Source organism: Salvelinus alpinus, chromosome 7 (genome assembly GCF_045679555.1).
Source record: "Salvelinus alpinus chromosome 7, SLU_Salpinus.1, whole genome shotgun sequence".
NCBI lineage: Eukaryota > Metazoa > Chordata > Actinopteri > Salmoniformes > Salmonidae > Salvelinus > Salvelinus alpinus.
In genome coordinates this window covers 59,955,807-59,980,640 of record NC_092092.1, presented here as the reverse complement: position 1 = coordinate 59,980,640, position 24,834 = coordinate 59,955,807, and the positions used below count along the sequence as shown (strand labels likewise).

At 42.2% G+C, this 24,834-nt stretch overlaps 2 protein-coding genes across 13 annotated transcripts in view; both read right to left on the bottom strand.

Moving 5' to 3' along the window:
- LOC139581378 (protocadherin alpha-C2-like) overlaps window positions 1–24,834 on the bottom strand; it is a 208,163-nt gene that overhangs the window by 174,273 nt on the left and 9,056 nt on the right. For 2 of the 12 annotated variants that reach the window (XM_071411055.1, XM_071411067.1), the window contains exon 1: window positions 1,697–4,209. The exons of 4 other annotated variants lie outside the window; for them this stretch is intronic. In XM_071411055.1, the coding sequence (XP_071267156.1) occupies window positions 1,697–4,060 (2,364 nt within the window). In that variant the 5' untranslated portion in view covers window positions 4,061–4,209. Of the gene's footprint in view, window positions 1–1,696; window positions 4,210–8,114; window positions 10,642–12,023; window positions 14,549–15,288; window positions 17,797–21,394; window positions 23,907–24,834 lie in introns of those variants that run through there. 6 more of the 12 variants (XM_071411057.1, XM_071411059.1, XM_071411066.1 and 3 more) reach the window with 6 other exon arrangements.
- On the bottom strand, window positions 17,856–20,733 carry LOC139580255 (protocadherin alpha-3-like). Its single transcript, XM_071408806.1, has 2 exons — window positions 18,218–20,733; window positions 17,856–17,861 (listed from the first exon to the last, which is right to left on the bottom strand). The coding sequence occupies exons 1-2, from the start codon at window positions 20,579–20,581 to the stop codon at window positions 17,856–17,858; spliced, it is 2,370 nt and encodes a 789-aa protein (XP_071264907.1). The 5' UTR covers window positions 20,582–20,733.

Below are 24,834 nucleotides of genomic sequence, written 5' to 3'. Positions count from 1 at the left end.
CTTCCACGTCATTACCAAATGAATAGACAACTTCCCCATTAGAACCCTCGTCCAGATCAGTGGCGTTGACCTGTATGACTGGTGTTCCTATATTAGCGTTTTCATTCAGAAATACAGAGTAAGCATCTTCAGTAAAAACTGGGGGGTTATCATTGACATCGGATACATCTACAGTTATTCTCATGTCTCCAGATCTTGGAGGTTTTCCTCCATCAATAGCTGTAAGCAGCAGTATATGGCTCTTTACAGCCTCTCTATCTAGTGGTTTCTGTAAAATAAGACTAGGGGTTTTACGGTCCTCACCTCGTTCTTTAACCTCTAAACGGAAATGATCATTTTGACTTAGTTTATATTGTTGAACGGAATATATCCCACCGTCTGGGTCACGAGCTGCTTGTAGCTGAAATCGCGCCCCTGGTATTCTGAAATCTCTAACCGTTTCTCTTTCTCGGGAAAGCTGGGAGAATGGTCGTTAACATCTAACACTTCCACTGAGACATAATGGATCTCCAGCGGGTTCTCTAGAACGGTTTTCATGCTGATCAAACACACGCTGCTCCGTTCACACACCTCCTCTCGGTCTATTTTTCGGTTCACGTACAAGATGCCATCATTCTGGTTTAGCTGGAAAAGGGGCTCGTTCGAGCCAGACACGATTCGAAATCCCCTCTCCTTCAAGGTGCTCAGATCTATTCCCAAATCCTTAGCTATATTCCCCACGACAGTTCCTTCCTTAAGCTCTTCAGAGATGGAATATCTTATCTGAGCTGAAGCTCCGATCCAAAAGAAAATCAAAGCAACCATGTAGGTGACCCAATGCCGTGGCTCGCGCCATGCCCTGCATCCTCTTTGTTCCATGTTTTAGAATAAATAACGAGAATTCACAGCACTTCCACTATTCCTTCATTGGTGACAGTTGTCCATCCATTATATTATCAAATATGACAAATGTTCATGATCCAATACTGTTTTAAGAATGTCCATTTTAAACCTTATTCTCACCACGATCCTGCATAACTGCATTCCTCTAGCGACTGAATCATCTAAGCAGCAAGTGGGCGGAGTCAAAAGCATTATGGTAATTGTTTCTATCAAGATCGTTATTGTAGTTGGGTACTGACATCATGCGATTCTACCTGACATTACACTATCGTTGAAACTTAGTAATGGAATCTTGACACGATACATATCAGATAAAACTTTACTGCAAAAGTTGTATTGAATTTTTTTTTAAAGTCGGTATACACGTTACAAACCATTATGTACAATGCTTATTTTTGCTAACATAAAGCAACATTTCCCCTACTCATGTATGCAACAAGTGTCTGACATGGAAATAAGAATGAAGAAGAATAAAATGTCCACTATAAGAGCATGTATACGTCGTCACTTTCACCAGTTAAAGAGCACATTGAACTGGACAGCGTTTCAGCACCACAGTGGTGGACAGCGACCTGTCCTGAGAGCAGAGTCACTTTCAGCGATCATTTAACAGCTAACAAACCTCTTTAGCCTACTTAAAAACCTAGCATGGTCCATGCATTCATACATAACCATTTCTTGGTCAATGAAATACCAGACAGAAATTCTAACAAACAGAATGAGAATAGTACGCCATTATCAAACTCATGCATACGCTCTCAGCATTGCAATGGTCAGTAGGAGAATTCTGAACAGGTCGTTTTCAACTTCTTACCTCTCCAGAAGCACTCCTCCTGTGGTCGGGTACCACTAGAGTATTCCCATTGCTGCCCGGGACTATAGTAGAACCTATACTCATTCTGGGTCCAACTAACATGTACCGTTTGTCTCCGGATCTGTACTGGATGCTGTTGCACAGTGTCCCGTCGTAATTCACATCTTGTAAATACTTGGAGGAATCGTCTGGGGCTTTGGAGCACTGCATTATAATCAACACGAAGATACTGATGATAAAAAGTGATGAAACTAACCCCAAAGTGATGATCAAATAAAATGTAACGCTGTTCTCCTCCTCGTCTTTTACTGCGCTTTTAACATCAGAAGCTGCAAAAGCCTCTTTGGGCTCCACAACGTTGATAATCACAGTAGCTGTTGCTGAGAGTGAAACGTTCCCATTGTCTTTTACCAGTATGACCAGTTTATGCTCAGCCTCGTCGGTCTCTGTGAATGACCGAAGTGTCCTTATCTGTCCTGTATAGCGGTCCAAAGCAAAGAGACTGTGGTCAGTAACTTCCTGCAGTGAAAATAATAACCAGCCGTTATATCCTATATCAGCGTCATAGGCTCTCACTTTAGTCACCAAATGGCCTGCGTTCACATTGCTGGGAATCTCCTCCACGCCTTCAGCGGAACCGTTAGCGCTGACTGGATACAAGATCACTGGAGCGTTGTCGTTCTGATCCAGAATGAACACGTTTATTGTGACGTTGCTGCTTAGTGACGGAGTTCCAGAGTCTGTAGCTACAACTTGGAATTTGAATGTTTTGAGGGTTTCAAAATCAAAGCTTTTAAGCGCCAAAATGTTCCCATTTTCTGAATTTAGGTTGAGGAAAGATGCCCATTTGTTCTCCTCGCCACTGTCTCTAAGAATATGATATGAAATAAAGGCGTTTTCATCTATGTCACGATCTGAAGCACTCACGGAAAATACTGAGGCGCCTGGGTGGTTATTCTCAGTGACATAGAAAGTATAGGGGCTCAGTGAAAACTCTGGACTGTTATCATTCACATCTGATACTACAACACTAAAAGTCTTTACAGATGACAGGGACGGCTGGCCTGCGTCTTTTGCTACTATTGTTAGATCATATTGAGATACTTTCTCTCTATCCAGTGGTGACTTGGTGACTACAGAATACATGTTATCCTGTAAAGACGACAATAGCTTGAAAGGTAAGTCTTCCATTACAGAACATAAAACTTTCCCATTGAGACCAGAGTCTAAATCATTAACACTTATTAGTGCTACAGTGGTTCCGGGTCTGGAATCTTCGGGGATTGCCTTGGAAAATGATGTCACTTCTATCTCTGGCGCATTATCGTTCACGTCAATAATCTTTACAATTACGCTTTTGTCTGTTGCCAATGGAACGGGTCCCTTATCAGATGCCTGTATATCAATGTCATAAATATTGTTTACCTCATAATCTATCAGACCTTTTACGGTTAGTTCACCAGTATTCGGATCCAATCCAAATAGTCGCAGTATCTTGTCATCTACACCATTACCAAATGAATATATAATTTCACCGTTTGCATCTTCGTCCAAATCGGTTGCTTTTACCTGAATGACAGTTGCACCGACAGGAGAATTTTCACCAAGCATTACAGAGTATACGTCTTTAGTGAAGACAGGTGAGTTATCATTAACATCCAATACCTCAACGATTATTTCGATAGTCCCAGACCTCGCTGGTTTTCCTCCATCAATGGCTGTAAGCAGTAATCTATGATTCTTAGCAGACTCCCTATCTAACTGCTTTTGTAAAATCAAAATAGGCATTTTACGGTCCTCACCTCTATCTTTAACTTCCAAACGAAAATGATCATTGTTACTCAGTTTATATTGTTGAACAGAGTATGGGCCACTATCTGGGTCACGCGCCGCTTGTAGCTGAAAACGCGCCCCAGGTAACGCTGACTCAAACGTCTCTAACCGTTTATCTTTCTCGGGAAAGCTGGGAGAATGGTCGTTAACGTCTAACACCTCCACCGCGACATAATGGATCTCCACCGGGTTCTCTAGAACGGTTTTCAGGTTGATCAAACACACCGTGATCCGATCGCACACCTCCTCTCGGTCTATTTTTCGGTTCACATACAAGATACCGTCATTCTGGTTTAGCTGGAAAAGGGGCTCCGTCGAGCCAGACACGATTCGAAAACCCCTTTCCTTCAAGGTGCTCAGATCTATTCCCAAATCTTTAGCTATATTCCCCACGACAGTTCCTTCCTTAAGCTCTTCAGAGATGGAATATCTTATCTGGGCTGAAGCTCCGATCCAAAAGAAAATCAAAGCAACCATGTAGGTGACCGACGGCTGTCGCTCGCGCCATGCCCTGCATCCTCTATGTTCCATGTTTTAGAATAAATAACTAGAATCAACAGAATTTCACTATTTCTCAATTTGTGTCAGTTGTCTGTCCATTATATTATCAAATATGACCAATGGTGACTATCCAGTAGTGTTTTAAGAATATACATTTAGATCGTATCCTCCCCACGATGCTACATGACTGTATTCCTCCAGTGATTGAATAAGCTACGCAGCAAGGGGGCGGACTCAAAAGTATGACGGGATGAAATCTACCAGGAGCAGAATTCTAGTTGTCTACTGACACCCAGGGACGAAAATCTGATATCAACTTTGGAGGGGACAATTACATGAAAGTTTCTCAAGAGCAATTCCTGAGGGGGACACCAAAAGTAGTGCTGTAACAAATAGCCTACGTTGTAATATGTTAAATGTATATTGAGGAACCATAATCACTACTACTGGATAATTGATAGGTGCAGTAGTAAACTGAAGGGTTGTCCCAACTTGTTCAAATGTTTAAATCATAATAATTCTACTAATAAAAACAGTTATAGACGTGTTCCTTATCAGTCCAGTATGTATGCAGGTATTTGTATTTACAACCAAAGGTCAGTAGGTGGTAATGGTACTGTACACTGTATGGGTGTAGTTTTCATAAATACAATGAACATGGTGTGATCTCATCTAAGACTCTCCATTGAGAACCATCACAAAGTTGGTCTCCGTATTGAATTGACCTTTTAATTTGACTTTTTCTGATACATTTATATAGTCATTAAATATGTGCCACTGGCCTGAGTCTACTACAATATCTTTACAAGAACAAAAAGATACAAATAAGTACAGTTCTAGAAGCGAAATAACTACTTCAATGAATAACCCAAATAAATCAACCAAAATATATTTCAAAAATACTTATTTATTGTTCAGTCAGTGTCTCAACTCTTCAAACAGCAGCTATGGACAAGTATGTCACAAAAAGTATACCATTTTAAATTGCCTCTCCACTGCTGCTACAGGGGTATTTGTTGCGAAAGAAATGCAACTGCACTGAAAGAGAATCTATGTTCACCTCAGGGTACTGATCTAGAGACTCATCCAACTCCCCCGTGAGAAGCGCTCTTTCCAACTTTTGCAGGACGTTTAGACTGTCCTGGTCAAAACGGTCGCCAAACTGAACCTCCACACCATCCAACACTTTAAAAAATTCTGCCCTGTAGTGATCCACTGCTTTGCCAGCAAATCGTCTTAAGTGCGTCTCAATGGATTCAATGGAGTCAATCAATGTTGTTGCTTTCTCATACAGTGCAAGGTAGCTTTCGTCATTTCTGCTGTTTACCCCACGCACTGGATAACTGGGGACTGATTGGATTTAGCTGGTATGCTGTTACAATTACAAAGTGGCGGTGGGTTTGGCAATTTTGATGTGCTGTGAATTTTTCAATGGCTTTTCTCCAGTTCCTAAATCCTGCACTAATGAAGGCAGCATCCGCTCTTTGGCCAAAAGATGGCTGGCTTGAAAACACAACACTCCTTTAATTGATGGATTATAATGTAGCCAGGGGAAATCACGAAACCATCTCTCTTGAAACGTCAACACTCTGTTGGCAAGAGTATACAGATCTATAAATTGTGGGTGTGGCTGATATGGTTTTGTGCCATCACTGAGATAACTGGACAATGCTGTGCCACTGTTACCTATACTGGTGCTGCTGGCAACAAGGTTGACACCTGGTCCTGCCATGGCTGTGACACTGTCCTCTGAAGTCTCTCTCCCTGGCTCTTTCCCTTTCACCACCCTCACTGACTCAGTCTGTCTCCTAGAAAATAAATAAGGTGTTTGCCGTACTCGTAACTACGGTACCCAAAACAACACAATTAATCACAACAACAAGACCATTGCCTTAAACAAATCTGAGTTCAGTCACCAGTTTAAGTTGAGAGTGGGGGTATCCATGGCATTTTCCAATTATGCCCCTATTTTACAAGTCTAAAAAAAGAGAGAACCTTTCATTATGTTGCCAAATAAAGACTCAACAATCTTACCTGAGACTCTCTGTCTCTGCCAGTCTGTCCCTGCCCATCTGTCCCTGCCCAGTTCTGTCTGTGTGCCATCTGTTGCCTGCTCTGCCTAATGACATCATTGTGAAACATTTCCATTAGCATTTCACTTCTTTCTTATTAACATTTTATCAACTAGTATTTGAGATATTAGGCTACTAGGGTTCTTACTTTGCATTTTGGTGTACTGAAAAAAATACTCTGATGTCTGTCTTTTTTCTGCCATTTTTCTACCTGGCTGGCTGGCCACACGTACACACACACACACACACACACACACACACACACACACACACACACACACACACACACACACACACACACACACACACAGTGTGCAGGTTATTAACAGTAGGAGATGGGCTTCTATCATCTATCATTCTAGATGGGCTTCGATCTAAAAGGGAGCTAGCTGGTCAGCTAGCAAATGTGAAACTGATTGCAGTGACAAGGGTTGACAGCTGTATGAGTTCACAACATATGCTGCAACCTTTTGAAATTTGAATATAGTTTGTTTTATATTGGCTGGCTTCCAACAATAGCTGAATTTGCAGAGCTAGCGAGCACCAATTCCGTTTCTGTGGTGTTTGCTATTATCAGGTGCTTCAAAGTCCCCTAGCGACAATTTAGCTTTTGCAACGAGACCATTAAAGATATTTAAGACAATGGTAGAAGAGAGTGTAGTTCTGTTCAGTTTGGAGTTCAGTTTATCGCTAACCTTATCACAGGGACTTCGAAGCACTACAGCTGCATGCTGATCTTGGAATAAACTGACGATATCAGAGATTCCATCTTTGACGACGCCACATAAATGGAATAGGTACTAGCTTGCTAGCTAATGTTTGCTTTAGTTTGCGCGCTAGCTCTGCAAATTCAGCTATTGTGTGTGTGAACCCTGCCAACATAAAACAGCATCGCTATGGTGCGATTGACTGGATTAACCTCACGTTAGTTATGTGCATTGAGTGCTTTTCAGACGGTAGACACGAACCCTCTGTTACCTTGCCAGCTAAGGAACACTACATTACATTGCTAGCTTCTCTCATTGACTCAAATTCAAATAGCTGCAAAAACTGGTTGATGTTACTGTAGCTAGCTAGCAAACATAAGTTAACCGCTAGCTAACATAGAGAGTGACCTTTAATTGAATGCAGCAAAAATGAAGACTGGTGAAGGTTATAAATGTGTTTTCTTGTATTGAGTGGTAGAAGTAAAGAAATGTCTAACATATCCTTTGTTTGAACTACTTACTGGAGGTCAGCCACCAACAACAGACACTGTCAGATTCCCACACATGCACAGTACCTGCATCATGTGCCACTGCTTGGGGGGGGGGGGGGGGGCAGTGGATCAAACCATTGTGAGGCAAAGGGAGGGAGGTCGCAATCTTTTGAAACTTAAAAACGCGCTATTAAGTGTCTATAATCAGCACAAGTGCTTTCATTGCGTATTATTAATATTATTGAAATTACATGGTTATGTTTACAGTGATATATTGGGGGGGGACAAATCATATTTTCCCAGGATGGGGGAAGGGCGTGTTTATATCAGTAAAAACATTATCAGTGAAGCAACATCTCAAGACATCAGCTAGGAAGTTAAAGCTTGGTCACAAATGGGTCTTCCAAATGGACATTGACCCCAAGCATACTTCCAAAGTTGTGGCAAAATGGCTTAAGGACAACAAAGTCAAGGTATTGGAGTGGCCACAAAGCCCTGACCTCAATCCCATAGAAAAGTTGTGGGCAGAACTGAAAAAGTGTGTGCGAGCACGGAGGCCTACAACCCTGGCTCAGTTACACCAGCTCTGTCAGGAGGAATGGGCCAAAATTCACACAACTTATTGTGGGAAGCTTGTGAAAGGCTACCCGAAACGTGTGACACAAGTTAAACAATTTAAAGGCAATGCTACCAAATACTAATTGAGTGTATGTAATGTTTACTAGGATTAAATGTCAGGAATTGTGAAAAACGAAGTTTAAATGTATTTGGCTAAGGTGTATGTAAACTTCCGACTTCAACTGTATCTCCTTACCTCTCCAGAAGCTCTCCTCCTGTGGTCAGGTATCACTAGCGTATCCCCATTGCTGCCCGGGACTAATGTAGAACCTATACTCATTCTGGGTCCAACTAACATGTACCGTTTGTCTCCGGATCTGTACTGGATGCTGTGGCACAGTGTCCCGTCGTAATTCACATCTTGTAAATACTTGGAGGAATCGTCTGGGGTATTGGAGCACTGCATTACAATCAACACGAAGATACTGATGATAAAAAGTGCTGAAACTGACCCCAAAGTGATGATCAAATAAAATGTAACGCTGTTCTCCTCCTCGTCTTTTACTGCGCTTTTAACATCAGAAGCTGCAAAAGCCTCTTTGGGCTCCACAACGTTGATAATCACAGTAGCTGTTGCTGAGAGTGAAACGTTCCCATTGTCTTTTACCAGTATGACCAGTTTATGCTCAGCCTCGTCGGTCTCTGTGAATGACCGAAGTGTCCTTATCTGTCCTGTATAGCGGTCCAAAGCAAAGAGACTGTGGTCAGTAACTTCCTGCAGTGAAAATAATAACCAGCCGTTATATCCTATATCAGCGTCATAGGCTCTCACTTTAGTCACCAAATGGCCTGCGTTCATATTGCGGGGAATCTCCTCCACACCTCCAGTGGAACCGTTAGCGCTGACTGGATACAGGATCACTGGAGCGTTGTCGTTCTGATCCAGAATGAACACGTTTATTGTGACGTTGCTGCTTAGTGACGGAGTTCCAGAGTCTGTAGCTACAACTTGGAATTTGAATGTTTTTAAAGTTTCAAAGTCAAAGCTTTTTAGCGCCAAAATGTTTCCATTTTCTGAATTTATGTTGAGGAAAGATGCCCATTTGTTCTCGTCACCACCGTCTCTAAGAATATAATATGAAATAAGAGCGTTTTCATCTATGTCACGATCTGAAGCACTTACGTAAAATACTGAGGCACCTGGGTCGTTATTCTCAGTGATATATAAAGTATAGGAGCTTAATGTAAACTCTGGACTGTTATCATTCACATCTGATATAACTACGCTTATAGTCTTTACAGATGACAGGGGCGGCTGGCCTGCGTCTTTAGCAGCTATTGTTAGATCATATTGTGATAATTTCTCTCGATCCAGTGATGACTTGGTGACTACAGAATACATGTTGTCCTGTAAAGACGGCATTAATGTAAATGGTATGTCCTCAACTAAAGAGCAGATCACTTTGCCATTAAGACCAGAGTCTAAATCATTAACACTGATCAGTGCTACAGTGGTACCTGGTCTAGAATCCTCAGGGATTGCGTTCGAAAAAGACGTCACCTCGATCTCAGGTGCATTATCGTTGAGGTCAATAATCTTTACTGTTATGCTTTTGTCAGTTGCCAGAGGGGCAGATCCTTTATCAGATGCCATTATGTCAATCTCATAGCTGTCTTGTAGCTCGAAATCGACAACTTCTTTCACAACTATCTCACCCGTATTCGTATTTACATCGAAAAGTTTACGTATCTTGTTTTTTACCATTTTACCGAAAAAGTAAAGGACCTCGGCATTCGAACCCTCGTCTAAATCCGTGGCATTTACTTGCACGACTGTCGTGCCTATTGGAGAATTTTCATTCAATGTCACTGAGTATAACTCTTTGACAAAAACGGGCATATTATCATTTACATCTAAAACATCAATAACTATTTCCACAGTCCCAGACCTGGGAGGTTTTCCTCCATCAATGGCTGTGAGCAGTAATGTATGTGTTTTCATAGCTTCTCTATCTAGGGGCTTTAGTAGATTTACAACAGGAATTTTACCTTCCCTTCCTCGATCTTTAACCTCCAAACGAAAATGGTCATTATGACTGAGTTTATATTGCTGAACCGAGTACTGGTCACCATCTGGATCAACGGCAGCTTGCAGCTGAAATCGTGCACCAGGTAAAGCGGACTCGTATATTTCTAACCGATTCTCTTTCTCGGGAAAGCTGGGAGAATGGTCGTTAACGTCTAACACCTCCACTGAGACATAATGGATCTCCAGCGGGTTCTCTAGAACGGTTTTCATGTTGATCAAACACACGCTGCTCCGTTCACACACCTCCTCTCGGTCTATTTTTCGGTTCACAGACAAGATGCCATCATTCTGGTTTAGCTGGAAAAGGGGCTCGGTCGAGCCAGACACGATTCGGAATCCCCTCTCCTTCAAGGTGCTCAGATCTATTCCCAAATCCGTAGCTATATTCCCCAGGACAGTTCCTTCATTAACCTCTTCAGAGATGGAGTATCTTATCTGTGCAGAAGCTCCGCTCCAAAACAGAACCAAAGCAACCATGAAGACGACCCACTGCCGTCGCTCCCGCCATGCCCCGCATCCTCTTTGTTCCATGTTTTCAAGACAAATAGCCCTAATCCACAGCACTTCCACTATTCCTTCATTTGTCACCGTTGTCTTTCCAGTTTTTGCGTCAAATACCAAAACGAATAAACAAACAATAGTCTTATTTATGTCAATTCCAGATCTTATTCTTTCCACGAACCTGCACGACTGTATAACTCCAGGGACCGATCAAACCTACCAAACCAGCCAGGAGGAGGGCTCAAAAGCATGACGATAGTATTTCTACCAGAAGCGCTATAGTTTGGTACTGACACCATGCGATTCTAACTCGCATTGCGCTGTTGTTTAATAATGTTAGGCTTACTTTTACTAGTCCAACCCACCCAGAATGCTATATTGGCACAACGCATGGGGTAGAAAGGTCAGTGCAAGGTTAGAATACAAATTGTCAAAGGCTCCAGTCACCCAGGTCATAGACTGTTCTCTCTGCTACCACACAGCAAGAGGTATGGGGGCGACAAGTCTAGGTCCATTCATCAAATGTCCACCCGGACTATTTACATTGCCACCCCCTTTGTTTTTACACTGCTACTCACTGTTTATTATCTATGCATAGTCACTTTACCTACATGTACAAATTACCTCGACCAAGCCTGTACCCCGCACATTGACTCGGTACCGGTACCCCCTGTATATAGGCTCTTTATTGTTATTTTATTGTGTTACTTTTAATTAAATGTTTTACTTTAGTTAATTTAGTAAATATTTTCTTAACTCTTTTTCTTGATCTGCATTGTGGGTTAAGGGCTTGCAAGTAAGAATGTCACGGTAAGGTCGGCAACTGTTGTATTCTGCGCATGTGACAAATACAATTTGATTTGATTTGATTTTGATGACTGGACTCGGCAGACCCATAATTCATATGTCTTAAAGGTTCCGTTAAATAAAATGTACTGAAGCATGCAACAAGTCTCCCATATTTAAATAAATAAAGCTATTTATGCTGTCCTTTTTGGGGGACAACACTTCATTATGCAAACATCGTATTGAATTCCTAGAGATAGATAGAGGACTGTTTTATATATCTGTGCCATTATAGCTTCTGTGACAGCATGGGCAGCGCCATTGAGGCTACAACCTATAGGAAACCCCAGCTAGTTGACTACTTTGGCTACTTCAAAATGGCGGAAGCATTGTGGAAGCACTAAATGGTGCTGCCCATGCTAAAACGGCCGTTTGGCCTATAGAGGCCTCTATAATTCTCTATGGTTGTATAGCCCAACGTTTCAGCACCACCGTGGTGGACAGTGCCCTGCCTGCCCTGAGCGGCAAATCCTGAGTGTGGTGGTGGGGAATAAGCAGGTTAACTTCCACGTGCCAAGCTCTCAGATCATGTTACAGACACAACCCTCTGATTTAAAACATCATATTTGACCAACTCACACATAACCCTTTTAGTCAATGAAATATTAAATACATACAAATACAATGATAGCGTATATAATTCTCCAACTCAAGCATACTATCAGTACTACATGTCAATGGTCAGGTGTAAGAGCATTGTGAACTATAAATTCTTTTTCATCTCCTTACCTCTCCAGAAGCTCTCCTCCTGTGGTCAGGTACCACTAGAGTATTCCCATTGCTTCCCGGGACAATAGTAGAACCTATACTCATTCTGGGTCCAACTAACATGTACCGTTTGTCTCCGGATCTGTACTGGATGCTGTGGCACAGTGTCCCGTCGTAATTCACATCTTGTAAATACTTGGAGGGATCGTCTGGGGTATTGGAGCACTGCATTATAATCAACACGAAGATACTGATGATAAAAAGTGCTGAAACTGACCCCAAAGTGATGATCAAATAAAATGTAACGCTGTTCTCCTCCTCGTCTTTTACTGCGCTTTTAACATCAGAAGCTGCAAAAGCCTCTTTGGGCTCCACAACGTTGATAATCACAGTAGCTGTTGCTGAGAGTGAAACGTTCCCATTGTCTTTTACCAGTATGACCAGTTTATGCTCAGCCTCGTCGGTCTCTGTGAATGACCGAAGTGTCCTTATCTGTCCTGTATAACGGTCCAAAGCAAAGAGACTGTGGTCAGTAACTTCCTGCAGTGAAAATAATAACCAGCCGTTATATCCTATATCAGCGTCATAGGCTCTCACTTTAGATACCAAATGTCCTGCGTTCACATTGCGGGGAATCTCCTCCACACCTTCAGCGGAACCATTAGCGCTGACTGGGTACAAGATCACTGGAGCGTTGTCGTTCTGATCCAGAATGAACACGTTTATTGTGACGTTGCTGCTTAGTGACGGAGTTCCAGAGTCTGTAGCTACAACTTGGAATTTGAATGTTTTTAAAGTTTCAAAGTCAAAGCTTTTTAGCGCCAGTATGTGTCCATTTTCAGGATTTATGTTGAGGAAAGATGACAATTTATTCTCCTCTACACCGTTTCTCAGAATTTGATATGAAATAATTGCGTTTTCATTTATGTCACGATCTGAAGCACTCACGGAAAATACTGAGGCGCCTGGGTGGTTATTCTCAGTGACATAGAAAGTATAGGGGCTCAGTGAAAACTCTGGACTGTTATCATTCACATCTGATACTACAACACTAATAGTCTTTACAGATGACAGGGACGGCTGGCCTGCGTCTTTGGCTACTATTGTAACATCATATTCAGAATGTTTTTCCCTATCCAGGGGTGACATGGTGACCACAGAGTAAATATTATCCTGTAGTGATGGCATTAGTTTGAAAGTTGTGTCTTCCATCACAGAGCAGAGAACTTTCCCGTTGAGACCAGAGTCCAAATCATTAACACTGATTAGCGCGACTGTGGTTCCAGGTCTAGAATCCTCGGCGATTGCTCTTGAAAATGATGTCACCTCAATCTCAGGAGCGTTGTCATTGAGGTCAACTATCCTTATTACTACGCTTTTATCTGATGTCATTGGTGCAAGTCCTTTATCCGATGCCTGTATGTCGAGTTCGTACTTGTCTTTTTCTTCAAAATCTATCAGTCCTCTCACAATGATTTCACCTGTTACTGGGTTCAGATCAAAGAGTTTGCGTAATTTACTATTCACGCTATTGCCAAACGAGTACATTACTAAACCGTTTGGTCCCTCGTCCAAATCGGTGGCGTTTACCTGTACAATTGTTGTGCCAACAATAGTATTTTCATTCACCAATACAGAGTAAGCATCTTTTGTATAGACAGGCGGGTTATCATTGATATCCAGTACATCTACAGTTATTCTCATGTCTCCAGATCTTGGAGGTTGTCCTCCATCAATAGCTGTAAGCAGCAGTATATGGCTCTTTACAGCCTCTCTATCCAGTGGTTTTTTTAATATTAATATCGGGATTTTGCCATCATCACCTCGGTCTTTAACTTCCAAACGGAAATGATCGTTGTGACTGAGTTTATACTGTTGAACTGAGTATTGTCCACCATCAGTGTCGAGCGCAGCCTGGAGCTGAAATCGCGCCCCTGGTAAGGCTGACTCAAATATCTCTAACCGTTTCTCTTTCTCGGGAAAGCTGGGAGAATGGTCGTTAACGTCTAACACCTCCACTGAGACATAATGGATCTCCAGCGGGTTCTCTAGAACGGTTTTCATGTTGATCAAACACACGCTGCTCCGTTCACACACCTCCTCTCTGTCTATTTTTCGGTGCAAATACAAGATGCCGTCATTCTGGTTTACCTGGAAAAGGGGCTCCGTCGAGCCAGACACGATTCGAAATCCCCTCTCCTTCAAGGTACTCAGATCTATTCCCAAATCCTTAGCTATATTCCCCACGACAGTTCCTTCCTTAAGCTCTTCAGAGACGGAGTATCTTAACTGTGCTGAAGCTCCGCTCCAAAAGACAACCAAAGCAACCATTGCCCAAAGCCTCCGTCTTTGCTCCCACCGTGCTCCATGTCCTCTTTGTTCCATTTTTGTATATATTTAGTCCAAAAAGAATCCACAGCACGCGACACAATGCCTATATTATTAAGGATACCTTACCCATTGCATTCCCAAATAGGATCATAGCTCATTATTCTAAAAAAGCATTTTAGTTCCGTTCAAGTGTGTATGAAATATCTTCTTGTTGCTTACGACTCTTGTCAGCTAGCTACTGAATGATAAACCAACTAAGGGGTGGATGCAAAAGTGTGACGTGAGCGTTGCTTTCAAGAGCGTTATTCTAGTAAAGCACTGACACCATGCGATGCTACCACACATTGATTGCATGGTTGTGTAAAGGACATTGGCTACTCCAGCACCAGAAGCATGTTTGGCACAAACATACAGAGACAGACAATCATAAATATACACTGTGTGTAGGCAAATGTAGGCAAATATTATCTACCCAGCAACTGATACAGATTTACAACAATATCAAATGAAGCATGTAACTTTATCTGCACGGTATATGTTCTCCTGCGGAGCTGCGAGACATCCGAGCGTTTCAGAACCACGCTAATGGACAGCGACACACCACGAGAGCGCAACGCTGCGTCCAAAAAACACAGCTCTATGAGGAAACAACTTTGAATTCCTTTTAGATTGATTTAGCATGTCCCACACATACTATTCTAAAGCAGAAATATGGTATAAAAAGGACACTTGATGAATTACAAAATAGAAATGCAAGACGATTCCCTCCAGACTGTCGTGCATGACAGTACTGAAACAAAAACAAAAACACCAGAACACAAACCTAAACAGCAAAGCAAGTTAAAAAATGCCCAAGATAGTATGATTGTATTGAGACACTCAATGCACTGTACATGGTTTATGAGGACCATGTACGATGTACGTGACTTGTATAAAAACGCATTAATCTCCTTACCTCTCCAGAAGCTCTCCTCCTGTGGTCAGGTACCACTAGAGTATTCCCATTGCTGCCCGGGACTATAGTAGAACCTATACTCATTCTGGGTCCAACTAACATGTACCGTTTGTCTCCGGATCTGTACTGGATGCTGTGGCACAGTGTCCCGTCGTAATTCACATCTTGTAAATACTTGGAGGAATCGTCTGGGGTATTGGAGCACTGCATTATAATCAACACGAAGATACTGATGATAAAAAGTGCTGAAACTGACCCCAAAGTGATGATCAAATAAAATGTAACGCTGTTCTCCTCCTCGTCTTTTACTGCGCTTTTAACATCAGAAGCTGCAAAAGCCTCTTTGGGCTCCACAACGTTGATAATCACAGTAGCTGTTGCTGAGAGTGAAACGTTCCCATTGTCTTTTACCAGTATGACCAGTTTATGCTCAGCCTCGTCGGTCTCTGTGAATGACCGAAGTGTCCTTATCTGTCCTGTATAGCGGTCCAAAGCAAAGAGACTGTGGTCAGTAACTTCCTGCAGTGAAAATAATAACCAGCCGTTATATCCTATATCAGCGTCATAGGCTCTCACTTTAGTCACCAAATGGCCTGCGTTCACATTGCGGGGAATCTCCTCCACACCTTCAGTGGAACCGTTAGTGCTGACTGGATACAAGATCACTGGAGCGTTGTCGTTCTGATCCAGAATGAACACATTCACTGTGACGTTGCTGCTTAATGACGGAGTTCCAGAGTCTGTAGCTACAACTTGGAATTGGAATGTTTTAAGTGTTTCAAAGTCAAAGCTTTTTAGCGCGTAAATGCTACCATCATCAGAATTAATATTTAGGTAGGATATAGTAGGAGCGTCGCCATCACTTTTCCAAATGTTATAAGACACACGAGCGTTGTCATCTTGGTCTCTATCTGAGGCACTAATGGAAAACACAGACGCGTGTGGAGCATTGTTTTCCGGTACATAAAAAGTATACTGACTACGAGAAAACACAGGACTGTTATCATTAACGTCTGAAATATGGACTGTGATGGTTTTGTGGGAAGACAGTGATGGGACTCCTTTATCTGTAGAAGTTATAGTCACTGTGTACACAGGCTCTGACTCTTTGTCCAATCTGCTTTTAGTAATCAACGAATACATATTTTTCTGAAAGGACGGTTTTAATTCGAAAGGGATGTTGTCTGAGATTGTACATATAACTAAGCCGTTTTCACCAGAGTCCATATCAAACACGCTGATAAGAGCTACCGCTGTACCGGGTCGTGCATCCTCTGGGACTTGGCTTGATAGGGACGTCACGTCCATCTCAGGTGCGTTGTCATTTACATCTTTCACGTTAATAACAACACTACAGTGACCAGTCAATGTAACTGGACCTTTGTCAGAGGCCTGCATGTCAATTTCATAAACACTCTGCTCTTCAAAGTCTATTAATCCTTTTACAGTGATCTCACCTGTAACATCATCTATCTCGAATAAATCGAACGCTTTGTTTTTAAGACTGTTATCAAAAGTGTATATAACCTGTCCGTTGGCGCCATCATCTATATCCGTGGCATGTAATCTTAGAACTGAGGCACCTACGGGAGGATTTTCATATAAAGTTACCGTATACACCTGTCTGTCAAAGACTGGTGCGTTGTCATTGACATCAATCACATGTATTGTTACATTGACTGTGCCAGATCTAGCTGTCTCACCTCCATCAAACGCAGTCAAAATCAGTCGAATTTCAGGTTTCTGCTCTCTGTCTAGCGTCTTTTTCAAAATCAGAAAAGGAATTTTATCCTCACCGCGAGTTTTAACATCTAAGTCAAAGTTATCGTTTTGACTGAGAGTGTACTTACGGAGACTATTTGCTCCAACATCAGGGTCACGCGCAGCGTCAAGAGGAAAACGCGTTCCTTGGAGCACAGCATTCTCTGCAATCTCTAAGCGTTTCTCCTTTTCTGGAAAAATGGGAGAATGGTCATTTATATCCGTAATTTCAACCTCAACATAATGTATTTCCATTGGATTTTCGGCGACCGTTTTTAGGTTGATTAAACACACACTGATTTTCTCACACAGCTCCTCCCTGTCGATGTTTCTGTTCACATACAACACGCCATTATCTTGGTTTATCTGCAAAAGACCTTCCTTAGAGCCAGATACAATCCGAAACCTTCGCGCCGCCAGTATATCCACACTGAACCCCAAATCCTTTGCTACATCTCCCACATAAGAACCTTCTTTCGACTCCTCCGCGATAGAATAGCGTATTTGACAATAAGCTCCACGGGGAAAGCACAACAAAAATACAAACGACAGCATCGCCCAGTGAGGCGCCTCTCTTCTCTGTCCGTCTATCATTTTGACAAGCCCTGTTATTTTGGAACCATTACAGTCCGCTTCATCCAGAAAAATCAAGGTGCCAAGTTCATCAACGAAAAAGATTCAAGCAAGTATCCATGCGGATAGTATTCTCAATTCCAGAAAGCAAGTGCCCATTTCACTCGACCCGGATGATTTTTAATGAGGCAACACGACAAAGGGAGGGAGGGATTCAAACAAAATGCACGTTTCTAACACTGAAAAGCAGCGACACCCTGCGCATTAGGAGAATGGGTTTCATGCGCAGCAACTCAAACCGAAACATAAATATGTGACATGTCAAATAACACTTTAAACTGAAAAGTGTTTCAGAGCAATTGTCGTGGACAGCGACCACTTTCAAATGTGGTGGTGACTCCTGATCCTCTGATTTCAAGGACAGACCCTGTGAAAGGTGGAGGTTTGTTAAAACGCCAAAGCCATACTCCGAAAAAAACATATTAGACCCACTCAAACAAGACCCCGTAGTTCAATTAAATATATGAACTTACAAAAAAAATGGGACAATAATCTATGCGATTTCTATACAATTACAGAGACATACATGTCTTACCTCTCCAGAAGCTCTCCTCCTGTGGTCAGGTACCACTAGAGTATTCCCATTGCTGCCCGGGACTATAGTAGAACCTATACTCATTCTGGGTCCAACTAACATGTACCGTTTGTCTCCGGATCTGTACTGGATGCTGTGGCACAGTGTCCCGTCGTAATTCACATCTTGTAAATACTTGGAGGAATCGTCTGGGGTATTGGAGCACTGCATTATAATCAACACGAAGATACTGATGATAAAAAGTGCTGAAACTGACCCCAAAGTGATGATCAAATAAAATGGAACGCTGTTCTCCTCCTCGTCTTTTACTGCGCTTTTAACATCAGAAGCTGCAAAAGCCTCTTTGGGCTCCACAACGTTGATAATCACAGTAGCTGTTGCTGAGAGTGAAACGTTCCCATTGTCTTTTACCAGTATGACCAGTTTATGCTCAGCCTCGTCGGTCTCTGTGAATGACCGAAGTGTCCTTATCTGTCCTGTATAGCGGTCCAGGCCAAAGAGACTGTGGTCAGTAACTTCCTGCAGTGAAAATAATAACCAGCCGTTATATCCTATATCAGCGTCATAGGCTCTCACTTTAGTCACCAAATGGCCTGCGTTCACATTGCGGGGAATCTCCTCCACACCTTCAGTGGAACCGTTAGCGCTGACTGGATACAAGATCACTGGAGCGTTGTCGTTCTGATCCAGAATGAACACGTTTATTGTGACGTTGCTGCTTAGTGACGGAGTTCCAGAGTCTGTAGCTACAACTTGGAATTGGAATGTTTTTAAAGTTTCAAAGTCAAAGCTTTTTAAAGCGGAAATATGACCATTATCAGAATTGATATTCAGGAAAGATGCCATGGCATTCTGTGTCCCTTCACCTCTAACAATGTGATATGAAATCGCAGCATTTTCATTCAAGTCTTTATCTGCGGCGCTTACAGAAAATATTGACGCAGCACGTCCGTTATTCTCCACTAAATACAGCTCAAGGGGGGTTTGGGAGAATTCTGGACTATTATCGTTCACATCTGATATCTGGACGCTCAGAGTTTTGAATGTGGACAGGGGAGGCTGACCACAGTCAGTGGCTGTTATTGTGATGTCATAATGGGACACAAGTTCTCGATCTAAACGCTGTTTCGTAACAAAAGAGTACATGTTATCTTGAAATGAAGGTTTCAATTCAAAAGGTACATCTTCTGACAGAATGCAAATGACTTTACCGTTAATGCCGGAGTCATTGTCAGTTACACTTATGAGAGAAATAACAGTCTGTGGTTTGGAATCTTCAGAGACCATAGTCGAAAGAGATGTTACCTCTATCTCGGGTTTGTTATCATTTACATCAAGTATTTTTATGATAACCCTACATTCTGTCCTCATAGGGGGCTGTCCTTTATCTGATGCCATAACATCAGCTCTGTAAACTTCAGTATCCTCAAAGTCGACATTACCCTTCACTGATATTTCACCGGTATTAGAATCTAAGCTAAAAGTATCATATACTTTTCTTTTTAGGTTTTTCACGAATGAATATATAATTTCAGAATAGACACCGTCGTCCAAATCGGTAGCATTAACTTTAGCAACAATTGTTCCAACTGCACCGTTTTCCTGTATTGTCACAGAATAAACGTCCTGGCTGAAAATAGGTCTGTTGTCATTATTATCAAGAACAGTGATTGAAATGTTGACATGCCCTGACCTTGGCGGGCTACCGCCATCGATGGCGGTTAAAACTAAAATATGTTTGCTTTCACGTTCCCTATCGAGAGGTTTATGTAATTTCAAAACAGGGATTTTTCCTTCTTCTCCAGTGTCCCGCAGCTCCAGATCAAAATATTCAGTATGGCTTAATTTATATAAACCAACGGAATTCATTCCGGAATCTGGATCACGTGCTGCCTGTAACTGGAAACCTGTGCCTGGCAGAGTAGATTCTGCTATTTCCAAATTCTGTTCTTTCTCTGAGAAACTGGGTGAATGGTCGTTCACATCACTTATCTCTATCCCTACATAATGTATTTCTAAAGGATTCTCAACAACGATTTTCAGGTTTATCATGCACGCACTATTGCCATCACAGAGCTCCTCTCTGTCGATATTCTTATGAACATACAAGACGCCATTGTTCTGATTTATATGGAAAAGAGCGTCCTTAGATCCAGATACGATACGAAACCGTCTCTCCACCAAACTACTGACGTCAAGACCCAAATCCTTAGCAACATTTCCAACAACGGCTCCCTCTTCCACCTCCTCTGGAATAGAGTACCTTATCTGAGCCGAAACCTGCTCCACGAAGCACAGCAGCAAAGAGAAACGCAGAGCAACCCACCAGAACTCCCATCTGCGCCTTTGTCCTCCGTCTCCCATCGTTAAACAATCAAACCCAGTTGTCAATGAGAAATTACAATCCTAATGATCAGATGGAAAAGTCGTAATGATCCATACCGAATCCAATGGTTCAGCAAACGGAAAAAAATGAAATAGTCTTTGTCTGAAATAGCACGCCTTGATTTGATGTCCCCAAGACTCTCTCTGTATCTGTGGGGAACTAAACAGCACAGATATGGGCAGGGCCTAGTATAACAGTACCAGAACGTATCCTTGTGTTATACTGACACACTGCGGACCGATCTACCGTTTACCATGAGTACATATGGCTCGAGAACGATAGTACCTTTCTGTATTAGGATCAGCAAATTAACCACCACTATATTACAATTACAGGCGTGTGACGAGGAAGGGTTTAGTGGGAGTAAAATGAAAAGGACTGGGACTAAATGAATGTGGAGGTCTACAGATGTAAAAGACAGGCATAGTACATACACGATTGCAAAGAAAAACAATGATCTTATAAATCAGCACCACAGGGGTGGACAGCAATTGCATGAACGAGTTCAGTTCTCCATTACGCACAGAAAAGCAGTTTGTAGACAGGGGAATTACACTCATGTGTCATGTTGGGACCTAATTTGTGACTAATCAGTCAACGTTTTCAAATGTCAGCATATCTCATGCCCATAAAAACAAAAAACTATTTCAAGAGACTTATCACCAATTCTGCGCCATCAAGGTAGATATTAAGCGCTAAATCTTCAGTCATACATTTCATTACGCACGATAAATACATTCAAATAACCAGCAATACGCTTTCAAAGTTTAATGCTCAAAGACAGTTCTTACCTCTCCAGAAGCTCTCCTCCTGTGGTCAGGTACCACTAGAGTATCCCCATTGCTGCCCGGGAATAATGTAGAACCTATACTCATTCTGGGTCCAACTAACATGTACCGTTTGTCTCCGGATCTGTACTGGATACTGTGGCACAGTGTCCCGTCGTAATTCACATCTTGTAAATACTTGGAGGAATCGTCTGGGGTATTGGAGCACTGCATTATAATCAACACGAAGATACTGATGATAAAAAGTGCTGAAACTGACCCCAAAGTGATGATCAAATAAAATGTAACGCTGTTCTCCTCCTCGTCTTTTACTGCGCTTTTAACATCAGAAGCTGCAAAAGCCTCTTTGGGCTCCACAACGTTGATAATCACAGTAGCTGTTGCTGAGAGTGAAACGTTCCCATTGTCTTTTACCAGTATGACCAGTTTATGCTCAGCCTCGTCGGTCTCTGTGAATGACCGAAGTGTCCTTATCTGTCCTGTATAGCGGTCCAAAGCAAAGAGACTGTGGTCAGTAACTTCCTGCAGTGAAAATAATAACCAGCCGTTATATCCTATATCAGCGTCATAGGCTCTCACTTTAGTCACCAAATGGCCTGCGTTCACATTGCTGGGAATCTCCTCCACGCCTTCAGCGGAACCGTTAGCGCTGACTGGATACAAGATCACTGGAGCGTTGTCGTTCTGATCCAGAATGAACACGTTTATTGTGACGTTGCTGCTTAGTGACGGAGTTCCAGAGTCTGTAGCTACAACTTGGAATTGGAATGTTTTGAAGGTTTCAAAGTCAAAGCTTTTTAAAGCGGAAATATGACCATTACCAGAATTGACATTCAGGAAAGATGCAATGACATTTTGTTTCCCTTCTCCTCTAACAATGTGATATGAAATTGCTGCATTTTCATTTAAGTCTTTATCTGTGGCGCTTACAGAGAATATGGACCCACCAGGGGCGTTATTTTCCACTAAGTACAGCTCAAGAGGGTTTTGGGAGAATTCTGGACTGTTATCATTCACATCTGATATCTGGACGGTCAGAGTTTTGAATGTGGACAGAGGAGGCTGACCACAGTCAGTGGCTGTTATTGTGATGTCATAATGGGACACGAGTTCTCGATCTAAACGGCCCTTTGTGACGATAGAATATACGTTTTCTTTATATGATGACTTTAACTCAAATGGCACGTCTTCAGATATACTAGCAAGCACTTTACCATTAATACCGGAATCTTTATCTGTCACACTGATGAGAGAAATAACAGTTCCTGGGTTAGAAACTTCAGACACCGTATTTGAGAGGGATGTAACACCAATAGATGGTTTATTGTCATTTACATCAGTTATCTTTATAATAACTCGACAATCAACAGTCAGTGGAGGTTGGCCTTTATCAGACGCCTCTATATTTAACCTGTACACCTCATTATCCTCGAAATCTACTGGACCTTTAACCCGAATATCTCCAGTAAGGCTATCCAGTTCAAATATGTCATATACTCCACGCTTCAAATTCCTACCAAGTGTATATTCAACTTCTCCATTTGATCCATGGTCTGTATCAGTTGCGTTAACCCTTACTACAATCCTACCGATATCAGCATTTTCCTGTAACGTCACTGAGTAGACGTCTTGGCTACATACAGGTTGATTATCATTTGTATCAAGGACTGTGACAGTGATGTTCAGAGTACCTGTTCTAGGCCGATTCCCCCCATCCAATGCTGTCAATAGTAATACATGTTTGGTCTTCTGTTCCCTATCTAAGGCTTTCTGTAAAACCAAAAAAGGGATTTTATCACCTTCCCCGCTATCTCGCAGCTCTAAATCAAAATGCTCGTTTTGATTTAATTTATAGGTACGTACAGAATTTATTCCATAGTCCAAATCACGCGCAGCCTGGAGTTCAAAACGAGCCCCTGGCAGTTTATTCTCAGCTATTTTGATGTGTATATCTTTCTCGGAGAAGCTGGGGGTATGATCGTTTATGTCTGTTATTTCTACACCTACGTAATGGACTTCTAACGGGTTTTCAACAATGATCTCTAGATCTATCACACATGCAACATTTCCGACACAAAGCTCCTCTCTGTCAATATTCTTATAAACATACAAGACGCCATTGTTCTGATTTATCTGGAAAAGAGCGTCCTTAGATCCAGAAACGATTCGAAACCGCCTCTCCACCAAACTACTGACGTCAAGACCCAAATCCTTAGCAACATTTCCAACAACGGCTCCCTCTTCCACCTCCTCGGGAATAGAGTACCTTATCTGAGCCGAAACCTGCTCCACGAAGCACAGCAGCAAAGAGAAACGCAGAGCAACCCACCAGTACTCCCATCTGCGCCTTTGTCCTCCGTCTCCCATCGTTAAATAGAAAAGGAAACACAATCCTCAATGAAAAAATACAATCCTGAAGATCAAATGGCCAACGGGTTTCTATCCACACTTTATCCAATGTTTCATCAGCGAAATAGAACACAATCCTTTATGTCTATCGTCTTGTTCTAATGTCCGCCCCGACCTATGTATGGAACAAAACAACCCAGAGAGGGGCAAGGCCTATTCTACAAAGCACCAGTCAGTCACCTTGTGTTATACTGACACCCAGCGCTCCGAGCTCCTGTTTACCACCGTAGACTGCATTGTTTTGTACATACATTTGGTTGTGACTATTTGTATTGATTAAAGCCCCAGTTGCAATGGGTCCATTTTACATTTAACCTTTATTTAACTAGGCAAATCAGTTAAGAACGAATTCTTATTTACAATGATGGCCTACCCCTGCCAAACCCGGACGAGGATGGGCCAATTGTGCGCCGCCCTATGGAACTCCCAATCACGGCCGGATGTGATACAGTCGGGATTCGAACCAGGATGCAGTGCCTTAGAACGCTGCGCCATTCGGGAGTCCTTAAAGGAATAGCAATGTAAAAGGGTGAGGAAAGGTCGAGGAAGAATACAAAAATGGTTGTCACGCCCTGACCTTAGAGAGCCTTTTTATGTCTCTATTTGGTTTGGTCAGGGTGTGATTTGTGGTGGGCATTCTATGTTCTTTAGTTCTATTAGTTGTATTTCTATGTTTTGGGGGTTCTCAATCAGGGACAGCTGTCTAACTTTGTCTCTGATTGAGAACCATACCTAGGTAGCCCTTTTTCCCTCCTTTCGTGGTGGGAAGTTAACTTTGTTTGTGGCACATAGCCCTTTAGCTTCACGGTTGTTATTGTATTGTTTATTGTTTTTGTCGGCGTCATCCTAATAAAAAGGAATATGTACGCTCACGACGCTGCGTTTTGGTCTACTTCATTCGACGATCGTGACAGTTATGGAACAGTAGGCTACTAAGATGATGTAGAGGACTGGCCAACACACTTAAAAAAGAAAAGAAGGTAACAACACCGTTCAACGGAAAACAATGAATGTACAATTCAGCACCACTAGAG

Coding starts and splice junctions, on each gene's coding strand:
- LOC139580255 (XM_071408806.1), bottom strand. CDS start 20,581: ATGGGAGACGGAGGACAAAGGCGCAGATGGGAGTTCTGGTGGGTTGCT.